This window comes from Diutina rugosa, assembly GCF_008704595.1.
Source record: "Diutina rugosa strain CBS 613 chromosome Unknown scaffold18_size221135, whole genome shotgun sequence".
In the NCBI taxonomy this organism is placed as follows: domain Eukaryota; kingdom Fungi; phylum Ascomycota; class Pichiomycetes; order Serinales; family Debaryomycetaceae; genus Diutina; species Diutina rugosa.
The window spans coordinates 148,741-163,924 of record NW_022995142.1 but is presented as its reverse complement, the minus strand read 5'-3'; the positions used below and the strand labels follow the sequence as shown (position 1 = coordinate 163,924).

The 15,184-nt window shown below is 46.3% G+C and overlaps 5 protein-coding genes across 5 annotated transcripts; 2 read left to right on the top strand and 3 right to left on the bottom strand. All coding sequences in view use genetic code 12, as the record gives it.

Moving 5' to 3' along the window:
• Window positions 1–280: 280 nt before the first annotated feature.
• Window positions 281–4,498, bottom strand: SPT6 (chromatin-remodeling histone chaperone; the record flags this gene model as incomplete). The annotated part of the gene is made up of 1 exon (XM_034155692.1): window positions 281–4,498. The coding sequence occupies one exon, from the start codon at window positions 4,496–4,498 to the stop codon at window positions 281–283; it is 4,218 nt and encodes a 1,405-aa protein (XP_034012269.1).
• A 385-nt stretch (window positions 4,499–4,883) lies between these two features.
• On the bottom strand, window positions 4,884–5,396 carry DIURU_002980 (uncharacterized protein; the record flags this gene model as incomplete). The annotated part of the gene is made up of 1 exon (XM_034155691.1): window positions 4,884–5,396. The coding sequence occupies one exon, from the start codon at window positions 5,394–5,396 to the stop codon at window positions 4,884–4,886; it is 513 nt and encodes a 170-aa protein (XP_034012268.1).
• Window positions 5,397–5,495: 99 nt separating this feature from the next.
• PSF3 (DNA replication protein) lies at window positions 5,496–6,017 on the top strand (the record flags this gene model as incomplete). Its single annotated transcript, XM_034155689.1, has 1 exon — window positions 5,496–6,017. The coding sequence occupies one exon, from the start codon at window positions 5,496–5,498 to the stop codon at window positions 6,015–6,017; it is 522 nt and encodes a 173-aa protein (XP_034012267.1).
• A 1,496-nt stretch (window positions 6,018–7,513) lies between these two features.
• On the bottom strand, window positions 7,514–9,472 carry DIURU_002978 (uncharacterized protein; the record flags this gene model as incomplete). The annotated part of the gene is made up of 1 exon (XM_034155688.1): window positions 7,514–9,472. One exon carries the CDS (start codon window positions 9,470–9,472, stop codon window positions 7,514–7,516), a length of 1,959 nt encoding a protein of 652 aa, XP_034012266.1.
• Window positions 9,473–12,985: 3,513 nt separating this feature from the next.
• Window positions 12,986–14,068, top strand: ACT1 (actin; the record flags this gene model as incomplete). Its single annotated transcript, XM_034155687.1, has 1 exon — window positions 12,986–14,068. One exon carries the CDS (start codon window positions 12,986–12,988, stop codon window positions 14,066–14,068), a length of 1,083 nt encoding a protein of 360 aa, XP_034012265.1.
• Between the last annotated feature and the right edge of the window lie 1,116 nt (window positions 14,069–15,184).

The following is a 15,184-nucleotide window of genomic DNA, read 5'->3' as shown; positions in this document are numbered from 1 at the left end:
TTGATCAGTCGGCCAACGGTTAAAGTGCATGGATGTTTCGGCACTGGTATTATATGCAATGTTCTACATCTCACATTTGTTGACAAAGAAATAGCGCATTGACTTCACGCACACAGATAATCCGAGAGCGCATTGTCTTACTACACAAAGCGACCTTTGCCTTTGCGAGGACAGACTGAGTTACAAAGTTAATATGATATAATTAGTACATAGGGATTTACTATCCACAGAATTATTTTTGAAGTCATCATGATACTCGGTGCCTCGGCGCCAGGCCCTTTTAATAACCGTAGTTAACGTTTTTCTGTTTGGCGACAAACGACTTGAAGGTCTGTTTGAACCCATTACACAACGACAACATGTTGGGGTATGAGAAACCCTTCAAGTTGAACCCTTCCACTTCCGTGCGGACACGCCAGGTCAGTGTAGGAGTGGTGGCGTTTACTTTGAACAACAACAAGAACAGCCCAGGTGCCTTGTGGTCGTAACAGAAAACGTATTGCGACAGTCGCGGGTTCGCCTTGGTGTACAGTTCCAACCATTCGTTCACTTCCGCTAAGGTTCCTTCTTTGAACTTGAGGTTTCTCGTCATTTCGGACACCTTCTTGGCAATCGCTTGAATATGTTGGAAAATCAACTGATCAATATCATGGTACAGCTTGCCATCAACAACGTAAACGCGCAGACCGTCCGGCGCTTGTTTCTCCTCCACCAAAAGATGTTGGAACAAGTTGTTTGCCACCTTCCACGTCACAGTGAAAAATTGTGACCCACGCAGCGAGGGACGAATGACACAGTCACCAACCAGCTGAGGCGCCAAGAACTCTTCTGCTTGTCGGAAGTTGAAATTGTGATACAACGGGTGAGAAATGTTTTTGGTCTTTGCAAGCAAAGCTCTCTCCTTTGCATCTCGTTTGCGAATGTCTTCTTCTTGGGCATCGAGATCCCACTTACCACGCTCCATCGGGAATTTGGGTGTTAACGCCTTCTTGAGATCTTCGTCGAGCAACGAAAAGGTAGCAGTGAACAGATCGTAGTAGATGTCCATAACCACCGCTTGCACCACTTCTTGTTGATTCAAGTCCTTCCCCACCGGAATGTGATTTTCTTCGATGTTACCAATGATCGAACTTGAGGTGATGACTTTAGCCCACCGCACCTTAGGGTGGTTGTAGTCACGGTAGTTCTTCAGTACCTTAATCACAGTGACTGGAACAATCAGCCCTCGAGAGAAAGTTTCGGGGGTTTCCCCCGTTAACATTTGGAAGACGTCCAGGTTGTCCAATACCCGGAAATTCCGTCTGATTTCTTGGAAGTTGTTGACCAACTCTTCTTTGATAATCTGGAGTGTAGCATACTTCTTCTTCCCACGCTTCAGTTCGAGTTCCTTACCGTAATCAATCAAGTTGAGATCATCGACCTTATTGACACCTTGAATGATCAATTGATATATGATACCGCCATCCTTTTCGACAGCAGCAATGTCGACTTCGTCCAAGTCCAAAGCATCCGCCGCCATCTTGCGAGCCAAATCGTAGTCTTCGGGATGGATTCTCGTAGCGTCCAAAAGTTCAACCAGCAGATCGCGCGAGGCAGTGGCAGCATCTTCATAGGGAATGTTGAGGAACGAGCTGCAATTAACAAAGATATTAGCCGGCATCAAGTCGAACTCGATTAAGTCCGCACGATTGGCTAAAGACAGCCCAATTTTAGATGAGTTGATATTACGAATAAGACCCAGGGCTTTCCGAGGTCCAAGGCCAGCAATGTAGGGCAAGAGCTTTGCAACGTACGGATTTCTCGCAGCTTCGTTGATTTCAACCCCAACCATGTTGACAATGTCGACAAATACCAGCTCAATCGCCTCAATCACCGTGTCAGGATCCAAAAGCTTTTGGTAAGAATGAAAGTTGAGAGACAAGATATCGTCTTCCAACGACACGTACTCAAGCAACGGGTTTTGCGCATAACGAGCAACTCCGACTGCATATCTGACCAACATCAGCTTATCAGGGAATTCCTGCTTCGCTCTTTCACTGTTCTGGTACAAGCGAGCAGTTTCATCTTGACCAAAGACCACCGGGAGCGGAGCCGAAGTAGGGGCGCCCTCCATTGCATCGGCGACTTCAGGAAGGGGCACCGAGATGTTGTGCTCCTCAACAAATTGGCGAATGACATCAAACAACTTCTTAGTATTGGCGTTAAACCCAGAAATCACGACAACGTCAGGTTTGACATAGTCAAGGTTTCGATCGAAGAACTCCTTGAGCTGCCCGTTGAAAGCATCTTGATTTTCACGGTTATGAATGGGGTTCACATCCAGCTTGAAAAACTCGTCAACCTTGCCGTTCTCTTTGATGAAAACACCAACCACAGCCAGATCGGGATCACCTTTACCAAATGTGAGCACAAGCACATTAGGTTTGGTACCCTTGTCGTAACCTTGAGGGGTGTAGGGAGCTTGATCGACACGATACAAGAATTTGCGACGCAACTCCAGAGCGATCAATCTTTCACATTCACGACGCAAGTCTTCCTTAGTGCTAAGAGCTACCATACTGCAAAGTTTCGAAAATGCTCGTTCAAGCACAATTTGACGTTCTTGATTCCAAAGATCAGCAACCTCAGACATCCCATCCAGCTTGAGACAGTCGAAAATGCATCTGAACCACAGATCGTAATCTTTAGTTTGCACCTTGATAACCAATAAACCTTGACGTTCCGCTTCTAGCATCCGCAAGAAATACAGCGGGTCTTTAACGAGATCAGCAGGGGTACGGTTGATAGCATACTTCATGTCAGCGTAGGGCAGATGTACGTCAATAGTGGTACGACCCTTTTCGGTGATGGCAACCGAAATGTTGGCAAACTTTTTGAAAGTTTGGCGGACTTCGGCTCTGACCTTGGGGTTGTGAGCGATCTCTTCAGCGTACACTCTGCGAACTGCATCGCGCGCAGTTGCCACATCCTTGAACAAAACTTCATCGTCATCCACGAGACGTTCCAACAAATCAGCAGGAGACTCTAAAGGGTCGTCAGTAGCATGTACCCGATAAGCAGCTTGGAATCCTTTCGAACTTTGGTCGTGGATGTTGTCACCAAATTGCTTTGCAGTCAAACCAAAAGCAGCAATGGCATCGTACAAAATATTCGCTTTGAGACGGTGATATAACTGGGGTTTAGCTCCCTTCTTTTGAGGGTGAGCCTCTTTGAGAGCATCAGCATAGGTGAATTGTACGTAGTCATTAACGTCTTGAATAGCGGACATAGATTCCAAACTGCCAATGTCTCTCAAAATATCATCATCTTCGATAGCCTCAGGAATTTGAGAAATGAGCTTTTCCACATTGAGTCTCTTTTCGTACAACGAATGATATTCAATGTCAAGTTGAACAATTCGCCAAAGGTCATCTTCAAATAATAACTTATGAACTTCTGTGGTGGGGTTTCCATCAGCGCCAATAGTCTCTTCGGAGTGTAAAAGGAAATCACGCCGATGAGTCCAGATGAAAGGCACTTCGTAGGCATCCTTAGAGACAAACTCGACAACTTTGCCCACAGCATTCTTGAAGTGGACTTCCAAGTCGCCCGTGAACATCCCAAGCTTTTCCATGTACATAATCTCAGCCACCCAAGACTTTTCACGATCCAATACATCCTGATCCAAGTCGATATAATTGAGATTGGCCCGGTATTTTTGGTAGCGTTCAGGAATATCGATGATACGCACTAAATTGTCTTCTTCGGTGAGCATTCGTTCCTTAAGTTCCAGGTGTTCGAAAACTTCATCCAAGGTGGTCGGTTCCCCACTGGCCGCTTCACGATTTTCGTCTTCCATTTCCTGAGCGTCAAGAGCCCATTCGTACTCGGCACCGTTACCGAATACTTCAAACAATTGTTGCAACGACTCACGATCAACGTTTGAAAGCTTAGACGTGTCCAATGACAGCTTTTTCGGCTTCTTGACGCGAGCCACCTTGGCACGCTTTCTTTCATCGTCGTCAGAGAACTCATCTTCCTCGATAAAGTCCTCGAATTCGTCGATCATGTTTCTATTGTCTTCGATGCCTTGGTCACCGCCTTCTTCGCCCTCGTCATCACTGAACAACCCGCTCAATTTCAGGGTAGCTGCCAGGCGATTGCCGTCATCGTCGCCACCTTGAGCCCGCTTGAGTCTACGGAACTTCAGTTGTTTGCGTGAGCGTTCCCCCAGGTTTTCTAACAACAATTCGAGGTCGTCGGCATCCAAAGCGTCGTCATCGTCGACTCTTTCCTTCCGCCGCTTGTGCTTTTTGCGTCGTTTGCGTTCGACTTCTTCTTCGTCATCGTCGACGATGAAGCCGTCGCGTACTTTTTGCATCGCTTCCTCGTCATCATCGTCGTCGTCTTCTTCGGACAGATCCTCCATGACATCGTCGCCATCCTCTTCACTGGGATTGTCCAGAGCAAAGTCGCGAATCTCGCTTTCGCCGGCCATGGCTTCTTCTTCCTTGACCATGGCGCTATGGGGGTCGAAGCTGAGATAATTTTTCAGCGCGCGCATCTTTATGAATGGTATGGGTAAATCAACACAAGCGATTGTGGGTTACAAGGCGGACGTATAAACCATGTTAATGTGGTGTTGATATATATTAAGTTGCTATTCTTCGAATCTCCATACTACAATGTTTCCGAAATGCCTCATAATTTCTATAAAACGTCAATGGAGGGTATTTTATAAGCACCACTGAGGCTAGTCTTGAAAGTATTCCTGCTTTGCTTATAGATACGAAAATCTTACTTTAATCGTCAGTGTCAGCACATTCTCGAAACTCTAACAATTGAAAGACAATCCATAACCGATGACAATTGGTACAATCAAACGAGTACAACAACTAGCTGAGCTAGCCCAACATTTTATCCAATTTCTCATTGAAGCGGTCATTCTTTGTGTACCCCGTAGTTTTCTTTGATTTCCGTTTACTATCAGCGTCGGCTACCAACTTTGCCATCTCCTCGACTGCTTGTGACAGGGGTTGTGCCTCCAACGCGCGAAGTTGATCTTCTACCGATCCTTTTCCTGAGTTCACTTGTCGCGTGTATCCATCCTCGTCGGCCTCCATCAGTTGCAACTCCTTGACGTACGTAGCAGAGGCTAAGTCGGCCATATTTCCCCGCCGTACCAGACTCCGTGGTCGTTTTTTGCTTTCCAATTGATCGACATCGGCCAACGTCATATCCATGAGATCTCGTGAGTCGTAGTCATGCTCGTTTAGTTTGTTCTCATCTTGATTCTCGTCGTCCAGATGGGTTGTCAGCCCTTTCACCCGTTGTGCCCTGCGAGCTTCCTCTAGATCTTGCTGGTTTTCACGTTTCGCCTGCGCTACCACCTCCCTAAGCTCATTAAGGGTATTCATTTGTTGTGGTGTGGTCTCATTCACTGACGTCAAATGATTTTCAGTCGCGCTTAGCCAGACGTGTCGCACTTTCGAACACCTGCCAATTCCCAAGGTACCATGTACTATGACCTTGATGACATCCTAGCGGACGCCCAAAAAGTGTCATGCCGTTTCAATGAAAATGTTCCCGGTCTAGGGTACCTTGAGGGTAACCCTCGAGGCGACATGGAGGCGGGAACGAAGATTGATCTTCCCTTTTGGTTGGCGTCAGTGCTCAATCTCGTGCCAGCAAACGATGAAAATACCCACACGTTCCTCGAAATTGACAATCCCGAGTTTGTCAATATGAAAGTGATCAACGCCATCAAGACGCTGCCGACGCTGGTGGATCTCCATCGCATCGCCGCCCACTACTACGCGCTTATCATCAAGTATTGTGAAATGTACAGGGATGAGCAACTTGTGGCGACGGTGATGGATATGTTGAGAGTCCGTGCTATTGAAATCAATAACTTTGCCTTTAACGCCAACCGTCAGGTGCATAATGACTTCCTACATCAATTAGATGAATGGGAGAAAAGTCTATACAAGATCACCCTGCTCTCCAATAAAGAGATGCGATCTTGGCAAATGCAGTAACCTAGGCCATACACCAAAGCGTTACCAGGTCCAAATGCGGCAAGCTAGTCCGCGTTTGCCGGCATGAAGCTTGCTATATGTGCCACTAAGATAACGGCGCCTCAATGTTATTGTGGCACCAATCGACGGATAACGGAAGTTCAACCACTAATGCGCTCATATGTTGGTGTCTCAGAATAGTCCTTTCGTTAGGCGCATATGGCGTAAGACTGGGAATTTACCGTAAATCTGCCCCCGGTCCAGTTTGTGGTCCAATTGAGAGTCACACATGCACAACGTTGACGTCGGCGTTTGCCACCGAACGGGTCCATATGGTGGTGATGGCCATGGTCGAAAAAATATACTCGCAGCCGACATTGGCCCCCGTATTTCTTTTTCGCCCAGACAACCCCTGAATCATATCCCGACATTATTCCGGCCGAGTGTTGAAACACTTCCATTTTACTTTCTGTGAAGCTCAACGTACCCAACGCAAACTCTGAGAAGGTCTATGTTATGATGGTGCAACTAAGCTCATCTTTGTCAGCGATAGCGCTGCGTGATTGCTCGGGATTTGGACGACTTGTGGTGTTTCCGCGCAATAGGCTTTAGGCGCATTCCGAGGGTGGAAGGTATATAATATTATTGTCTCAGCGTGATAGCGAAGTGTCTCACATGTGAGCCAATTAGCAATTCGACACGCTCCGTGTCTCACAATTGGGTAGGATTTATGTCAAACGATTTAATCCGAACACTCTCATCGAACTTACGCGAAAATTCTGCTTTCTTCGAAGCACGTATTGATTCTCAACGATGCGTTTGTTGTAAGCTATGAAAATCTCCATTCCCACAAAACTTACATAGTTCAACGCTGGTTCGTTCAGCAACCCGGAAAACTGCCATACCAACGATATTCACCCTCTTTGCGGCGAGTTGACGAATCGCGCATGACCTCTTTGAAGAAAATAAACTCGCTTAATTCCAAAAACGTGGCTAACAGTAGTCGCCACTGGATTTACATGCGCTTTGCGCTCACTCCACGTAACAGCTATGACGACGAGTATTTTGTGCATGATCCCACCGCGAAAGGACCGAGTATCTTGCCGAGCCTTAGCGTATATCTCCTGCATATATAAGTGGAGGTGCGAGAAGTTCACCTGAGACAAAATAAACCCAAGACACTTCCAGTTTTTTTCCTGCTCATCGTAGCAATACTGGTTTTCCAGCTATTCGTCTACGGAGTTAATGTAGATCAATTGTTGATGTTTCTCACAGAACCAAAATGGTTGGATGAATTCATAGTGCACTTGAAAACGATTATATTGAAAGTCCATATATTCATTTTGAGTGCAAAATAGATTCGGACTTGCTCCACAAAATAAAACACACGCCTTAGCTCCCCCACTAACCCCTTCCATCCGTTGACAACCACAGTGACGCACATGTGGCCCTTGCTACGAGGCTTAAGATATGCTATGAATTTGTTCTACTGATTGAGGCGGTTTCGCAACTTGAAACTAATTGTCTGCAGCGTTTCCTCCAGATTCGTCCGCAGACTCACCCCGGTTGTTGTTCCATTGGGAAACGATGTCATGAGGCATCATCGTCGGTAGGTTATTAGGCCAATGAGGTTGGAGCATATACAGCGGTGGTAAAGTCTCTAAGCTCCCCGACTTCGATTTATGATCGTGCTGTTGGGGTGAGTTCCGAGAAGAGCGTCGCTGCTCGTTCGCTTGAGAATTTTGAAAGTCAGCAGACAGGTTGGGCAAAGGTAAACGTATCTGCTCATCAAATTTGTTAAAGCGTAGGTATCGGCGCAAGCTGGGTCGATTGTACTCATTATCGACAGCTCTTGGCGACAATTTTGGAGGTACCCCATCCAAAGCCAGACCTTGCAGCAGATACAGCAGTGACTTAGAATTAGGTGGCATTTGTATGGACTGTGGCGGCACCAGGCCGCTCGCCAGACCACTGGCACTGCTGCTTGCACTGTTATTGGCAGAGGTTTCCGTTTCCAGTTTCACCTTCGCAGACAGCAACTTCTCCAGCTGATCACCCAGACTTATCTCCGTGAGCGAGTTTGCCAGAGTCAGATTCAGATTCAGCAGCTCTGTACGCAAGGGAATCAGCAGCAGCAGGGAGTCTGTTTTAGGCAGCGATGACAGCAGAGAGTCCTTCATCAGGGTCATGTCGCTATCCAGGTGAGGCTCGGATTTCAGAAGCTTTAGCAACTTTTCAAATTCTTTGATGCAATTGTCGAAGGGGAAGGTGACGTACACAGCACGAGCGTCGGGTGGTCTATAAAGAATGAGTTTTGATTCATTGACTTGAGCATCACTCGAGTTACCGTAATGGCTGAAGTCCAGGATGAGATTGTTGTTAAAGTCGACAGCGTCGGCAACGTGAGGATTGGCAAACTCCATCAGCTCGCCCTTTGTAGATCCTAACCCTATTATGGACGGTTTAGATCCATCCAAGTTCAAGTTGACGATACCATTGATTAAGTCGCGCTCAAGCATCCGCTCATCCAAATACAACGAGCAATGGAGATTTTTCAGAACCAAAAATACCTTCATATCCAGTTTATATCGGGGACGGGCGACCACTTTCTTGATGAATAAATTCAGCGGCGTTTCTCCCGGCTTGCCAATCAGATGCATCATTTCGTCACTAAATTCAAGGGAGTCAATCAACAGCGTGTCTCCAGGTTTAGCCAGCTCCAACTTGAGTACTATCAGACCATCGGTATCGTCCAGCGCCAGCCGAGTAACTCTGATAAGGGTGTACTCATCAATGCCAAATAGCAGGTGTACCGCGGTATCAAGCAGATTGAACGTCGGTACCAGCAGCCCCAGAGCCGCGGCTAAGACTTTATTCAGATACCGCAGCACATCTACTAAGCTGTGATCAATGATTTGCACCAGCTTGGCACGGATCTTGGCGGGGGCGTTTGGCTGACCCCCCAGATATACATCGTGCTTGATGGGCAGGTCAACATACACAGGGAAAATTTTCTTCTTCGATGTGTAAGGGATGAGGTATTGGTAAAGCGAAAACAAGTTGTTGACAAGCGTTAACTTAGCTTTAAGGCCAGCCTTCAAATACTTTTTGTGTAGCTTAGCCAGAGTGCCTGCCAGCTTATGTCTCAACGCCAACTTGACGAACGTTTTGTTGATGAGATATTTGCGCTTGATTTGCGAGCGGGGGATTTTCCCCAGGTATTCGGGAACACAGGAAAGCGATTTCGACTGGTTCGACGAGTAAGCCATCCGAGGCTGGCCAACCTCGCCCTCCCGCTGATCCAGTTTATTTTTGTTGTTCATCGTTCTTTCCATCGATTTCTCTCCTGATTCTGAAGGCTTTTGAGCTGTCTTGGGTTTCGAAACGCCGCCAGTCTTGGTTGCTGGTGGAGGTTCCGCCGACGTCGGTATTATCCTCTGGTCCTGTTCAGGGAACATCGGCTTGTTTGACGCCATGGTGTCTTATATCTTTGAGATGAAAATATTCGATGTTTGGGGTAAATGGGAATTCGTTGCTGCGTTTGCGGATCCGCAGAGATATATAACATTGATGGGTAGAGGAGGTACTATGCATGTCTCACCTATATGTCGGACTCTGTCCTTGGGGATGCGACATCAACTTCCGGTCATGCATGACCGGAAGTGACAATGCAATTACGCTTGATGACTAGGTTAAAGTGGTCGGAACGACAATTTTCAACGTATGTTTGAAGATTTCATTAAAAACATTATTACTTAGAGAACGACACTGCAATAGGTACGATAATCACCACCAAGACGATGATGACCCCAACAATAAGACAAATGCGCATCTTAAAATCCTTCCACCACATGTCCTTTCTCACCCGGTTAGCTCCCCGACGGAAGCCTTGAGCGGAGATGGCCAAGTTGTCCGTTTTGTTTTCTATGGAGTCCAAGCGCTCACCTCTTTCGGCGACCTTATTGATATTGTCCCGCATAATACCCACGGTATCATCGATTTGCTAAATGTTAGTGAATGAACCGGAAGACCCTAGTGATTTTGTCAATCCGCTTACGACAAGAAAATAAAATTGCGCCCACAAACTAGTCTCCGCCGAGGGCCCGGTGTCTCCGGCACCCCGAATTGCGCACTGCGCCGTCTGTTTTGGTGTCTCACATCAATTCGCCACTCACGCCATTAGAATTGTGATTTTGTATGCAGGTATGCCCCTCACCCGCCTCTACCATTGGTTATTGAGCGGGGGCACGCGCCCCCAACCCCTCGGGTAAAATACCAACCATTGCCAGCTTGACGTGACATTATCCCACGAGAATGTAGAGCTGCGGTTACTGACCAGCGAATAGTTCCAGTATCGTGGGTCAACGGTGTCAGCATGCTGAAAGGGCGGTGGCGTATTTCGCCAGAAGGGATATGCACAAGACGTTACGTCGACACCGAAGCCTCAATATATTTTGTATAGTGCCGGTTTCGCTGGCCACGTAAAACAACAAACGGTGTTAACCACTCGCTCACAACCCAAAGAAAAAAGGGCTTGCTGTTCGATTATATCACGTGTCGCACGCCACCCAGAGATGGGTAAATGAAGTGCGATTGTGTAAGGGGGGTCTCTCATCAAATCAATCAAGCTTGAGAAAGATGTGATTCCCACCTCCAAGTAACGGATACCATACACAAATGTAGGGATGATATCGATAACCACTCACAAATTGAAGCAAACGATCAGATCCTTAGGTGAACGATTAGATAGAGGTCATTAATAATGGATGAGTAACCGCAATCAACTTGAACATGGTGACTAGTCACAATCATCTCAGTATTAGAAAAGGTACTGAAACAACTGCGTACGTGTCTTATTTCTGGTGAAACAGGTAGTCCACTCAAAGGTGGCGAATTTGACACTGCGACGCTTGACATTTCTATCATTCAGTTTGGATTTGATTCGCATTGAGCTAATTGATGAGACACACCAAAACCAAGTCTTTATCTGTCGAACAACACTCACTGACCATTGTTTGTGGATCAGTTTTGACTCAAATCAGTTCCAGGAACGTAGACGGGAATAGGGGGCGCAATAAGCCGACTTCGGCTTCGAGAATCAACGGGAATCATGTAGGAAATTGGAAGATACTTACCGCCTGGATGGCAGCCGTCCTGCTTTGGGACGACTCCTCTTGTTGGGGGATATAGGGATCGTAGGGAACGGACGAAGCCATGGTAATACTATGCGTTAGAATTCCTGATCACGAAATCTTTTAGGTCGCACTGGGGAAAAAATCGCTTGCACTCTACCAAGAAAGTTGTCAGGATCGCGAGTACAAAAGCCAGCACCGCCCATGCTATAAAGCCACAACACAAGGCTGGTTGTGATGAAATTTTTGTCAAACAAAACCATATACTCCTAATAACGAAAAGTACTTTTGCCTACTTGTGGTGGATACTGGTTGACACTAACACCAAACGGGGCGAAGCCGACGTCACTGCCGACCTCCACATTAGATCAGCGCAGTTAAGCAGTCCTTGCCACCATAATTGTCGGAAATTTCACAATAGCCATCAGCTGCTACCGAATAGTATCGAATTCCAGGTTTCACCCCATTTAGATTAGGTTGGCTTATCCAATTTGGATATCGTGTCTATCCTCACTACATTCGGCAATATGACACGGTTAGCGCTTGCCCACAACGATAGCTTGGATGCAGTCACTTTTGCCACTATAGGGCGCGTCGGCGTTACCCGCTCCATGTGATCATCTAACTTTACGAACAAGGTGGCAAAGACTGCGAGCACCGCCCCCTGTCACGCCCGCATCACAAAGGTGAGCACCTCCGCCACTTCGCCTATTATCTAAACGCTTAGCAAAACGTAGTACTATGAGGTATGATCTCACTAGCAACTGATCACGCTGCATGGTGGATTGCAGGTTGTGCCATGTACCGGCGTGGTTTTGATTCTACATCGACGGAAGTGATTTACCAGCAAAAGATTCTCATAGTGGTATTTGATAAATTTTTGGACATCAGATGCGATACGATCCCCCGGCCAGTTTAATCGATGGAGCTTTAAAAGAAAGTGAAGCACGATCATCAGCCCTCGTGGCTGCGGCCGACAGTGACGAACCCACTATTTTCCGCACTTGAGCCGGACTGTTCAGGACCAGCCACGAATAAAATCAGACGCGTTTTTGAACATACTAAGAATAGAACTCTAACAACAAATATCACGCCAAGGTAATAGCTTTCTCTAATTATGAGCCGTGATCCGCACTTTCATCGTAATTGAAGATGAACGCCGCTGTGGACCTATAGGCGCTCGTCTCGGCTGTGTCCTGCACGCAAAGTGGATTCTGCGAATTTCTTGATTTTCCACCTTGCTGAGTTGTTTTTTTCGCTCAACAACAAATCACTTCAAAATGGATGGCGGTAAGTATTCGACACCATATCGACGCAGATTGCGAGATTGCCGGTGATTGGTCTAAATGGCCTGATTAATACAGCCTTTTTGGAGTGTGCCCGTATTGTCCCTCTCGTTGACGTCGATCTCGACGACGTTAACTTGATTCGGTGATATCCAGTGGGGATTGTGGTGTTTTCGTCGGTCGGCATTCAAGTTGAAGGTACAAGTCACCCTTGATTAGGGGTATGGCAATGGCTGAACAACTGATGCCGAAGCTCCATTGCAATCGGTCATCGTGGCTTTGTCCTTCTTTTTTGAGCCGACGGCACACACTGCCCCGTGGGAAATTTCATCGACTACGAGTACTCCATTGTCACTTCACTTGGTCAGGAATTGACCCGCCGTTTCCTTAAGCCAAACGTCCATCCCCGCTTGGGGTCGTCGACTTTTTCACACGTTTGCTTTTTTGGTGCGCGCAAGTGGGGTTTAGTGCCCACGCCAAAAATACCGCGACCTCTATGTCACAAATTACAATAAATTACTAACATAATATAGAAGAAGTTGCTGCTTTAGTTATTGACAACGGTTCCGGGATGTGCAAGGCCGGTTTCGCCGGTGACGACGCTCCCCGTGCTGTCTTCCCCTCGATTGTTGGTCGTCCCAGACACCAAGGTATCATGGTGGGTATGGGTCAAAAGGACTCGTACGTCGGTGACGAAGCTCAATCCAAGAGAGGTATCTTGACCCTTAGATACCCCATTGAACACGGTATCGTTACCAACTGGGATGACATGGAAAAGATCTGGCACCACACCTTCTACAACGAATTGAGAGTGGCTCCCGAAGAACACCCCGTTTTGTTGACCGAAGCTCCCATGAACCCCAAGACTAACAGAGAGAAGATGACTCAAATCATGTTCGAAACTTTCAACGTCCCCGCGTTCTACGTCTCGATTCAAGCTGTGCTTTCGTTGTACTCCTCGGGTAGAACTACCGGTATCGTTTTGGACTCGGGTGATGGTGTTACCCACGTTGTTCCTATCTACGCCGGTTTCTCGTTGCCTCACGGTATTTCGAGATTGGACTTGGCCGGTAGAGACTTGACTGGCTACCTCATGAAGATCCTCTCGGAACGTGGTTACACTTTCTCCACCACCGCTGAACGTGAAATCGTTCGTGACATTAAGGAAAAGTTGTGTTACGTCGCTTTGGACTTCGAACAAGAAATGCAAACTTCGTCGCAATCTTCGGCCATTGAAAAGTCGTACGAATTGCCCGATGGTCAAGTCATCACCATTGGTAACGAACGTTTCAGAGCTGCTGAAGCCTTGTTCAGACCTGCTGACTTGGGTATGGAATCGGCCGGTATCGACCAATTGACCTACAACTCCATCATGAAGTGTGACTTGGATGTCAGAAAGGAATTGTACAACAACATCGTTATGTCTGGTGGTACCACTATGTTCCCTGGTATTGCCGAACGTATGCAAAAGGAAATCACTTCGTTGGCTCCCTCGTCGATGAAGGTGAAGATCATTGCTCCCCCCGAAAGAAAGTACTCGGTCTGGATTGGTGGTTCGATTTTGGCTTCGTTGTCCACTTTCCAACAAATGTGGATCTCCAAGCAAGAATACGACGAATCGGGGCCCTCGATCGTTCACCACAAGTGTTTCTAATCACCGGTGTAGATTATGTAAGAATGTTACAGCAAGGAGACAAAATTAGTATCAGATTCCTAACTTCTGAGGTAACTGAAAGGAATACCGCAAAAGCAAAGCTTCAATTGAATTTTATCCAAAACGATCTGTTAACCCTGAGACGAATTGATCAATTAGGGTCCATTTTGCTGGTATTTGTAGATGAGTAAGAGATGAGTTGGTTCACTCGCCAACCACCAGGGTGTCGCCATTTTGATATTGTTTCGTCCATTGAAAATATGGCAAAGTCGGTTACGGTGAAAGACATTGTTTGGTGGTTATCAGACTTCTACTAATACACCGATCAAGACAAAAATAGATGTCCTAGTCCAGAGAAGGTTCAAAAAGGATGCGCAAACCCGGAATCGAACCGGGGGCCCAACGATGGCAACGTTGGATTTTACCACTAAACCATTTGCGCGTTTCTGATTTTATTGTGTAAAATGCTGATCTTGACTGTCAGAGTTGCGAAGAGTTAACTCCAGAAGTCAATGGAACCTGAGAGAAGGTTGACGAGAGTCGAGGAGTGTTTGAGATCAAGCATGCAAGGAGTCATGAGCATGACTGGAGCATGCGTGGAAGGTTCCACAGTGGCGTTATGGTTGCAATAATGGCGGTATTGTTGAGGTATAAAAAACGCTGAGTTTATAGAGTTTTATAGAAGTGACTTCTAATCAAGACAATTGATATTTGATCTTTACTACTAGTCGTGATCCAGTAACCGTCACAATTTTATACCACAGATTTTATATGCATGTTGATTTTTTATGTGGTATACATACTTAGATGACAATTATTTTTCCACTCGTGTCAGCTTTTTCAACTAAACTATACGTTCTATAAAATTCTTTTAAGACCAATCAAGAATTAGAAAACCCTAAGGTTGATTTTTCTACAAAATATCAATAAAAAAAGGCAAATCAAAATAAGAATGCGTGTCTCGGAAAAGAAAGAGTCCATTGAATTCTTGAACAGGTACCACTGCAAAGTAAAGTTTCGATAAAGACATCCCACATTACTCTCGTACCCTTATTGACAAGTATGTATTGTAAAGAGCTTCACAGGGGACTAGAATCCGTCAAAATTGTTGTAATT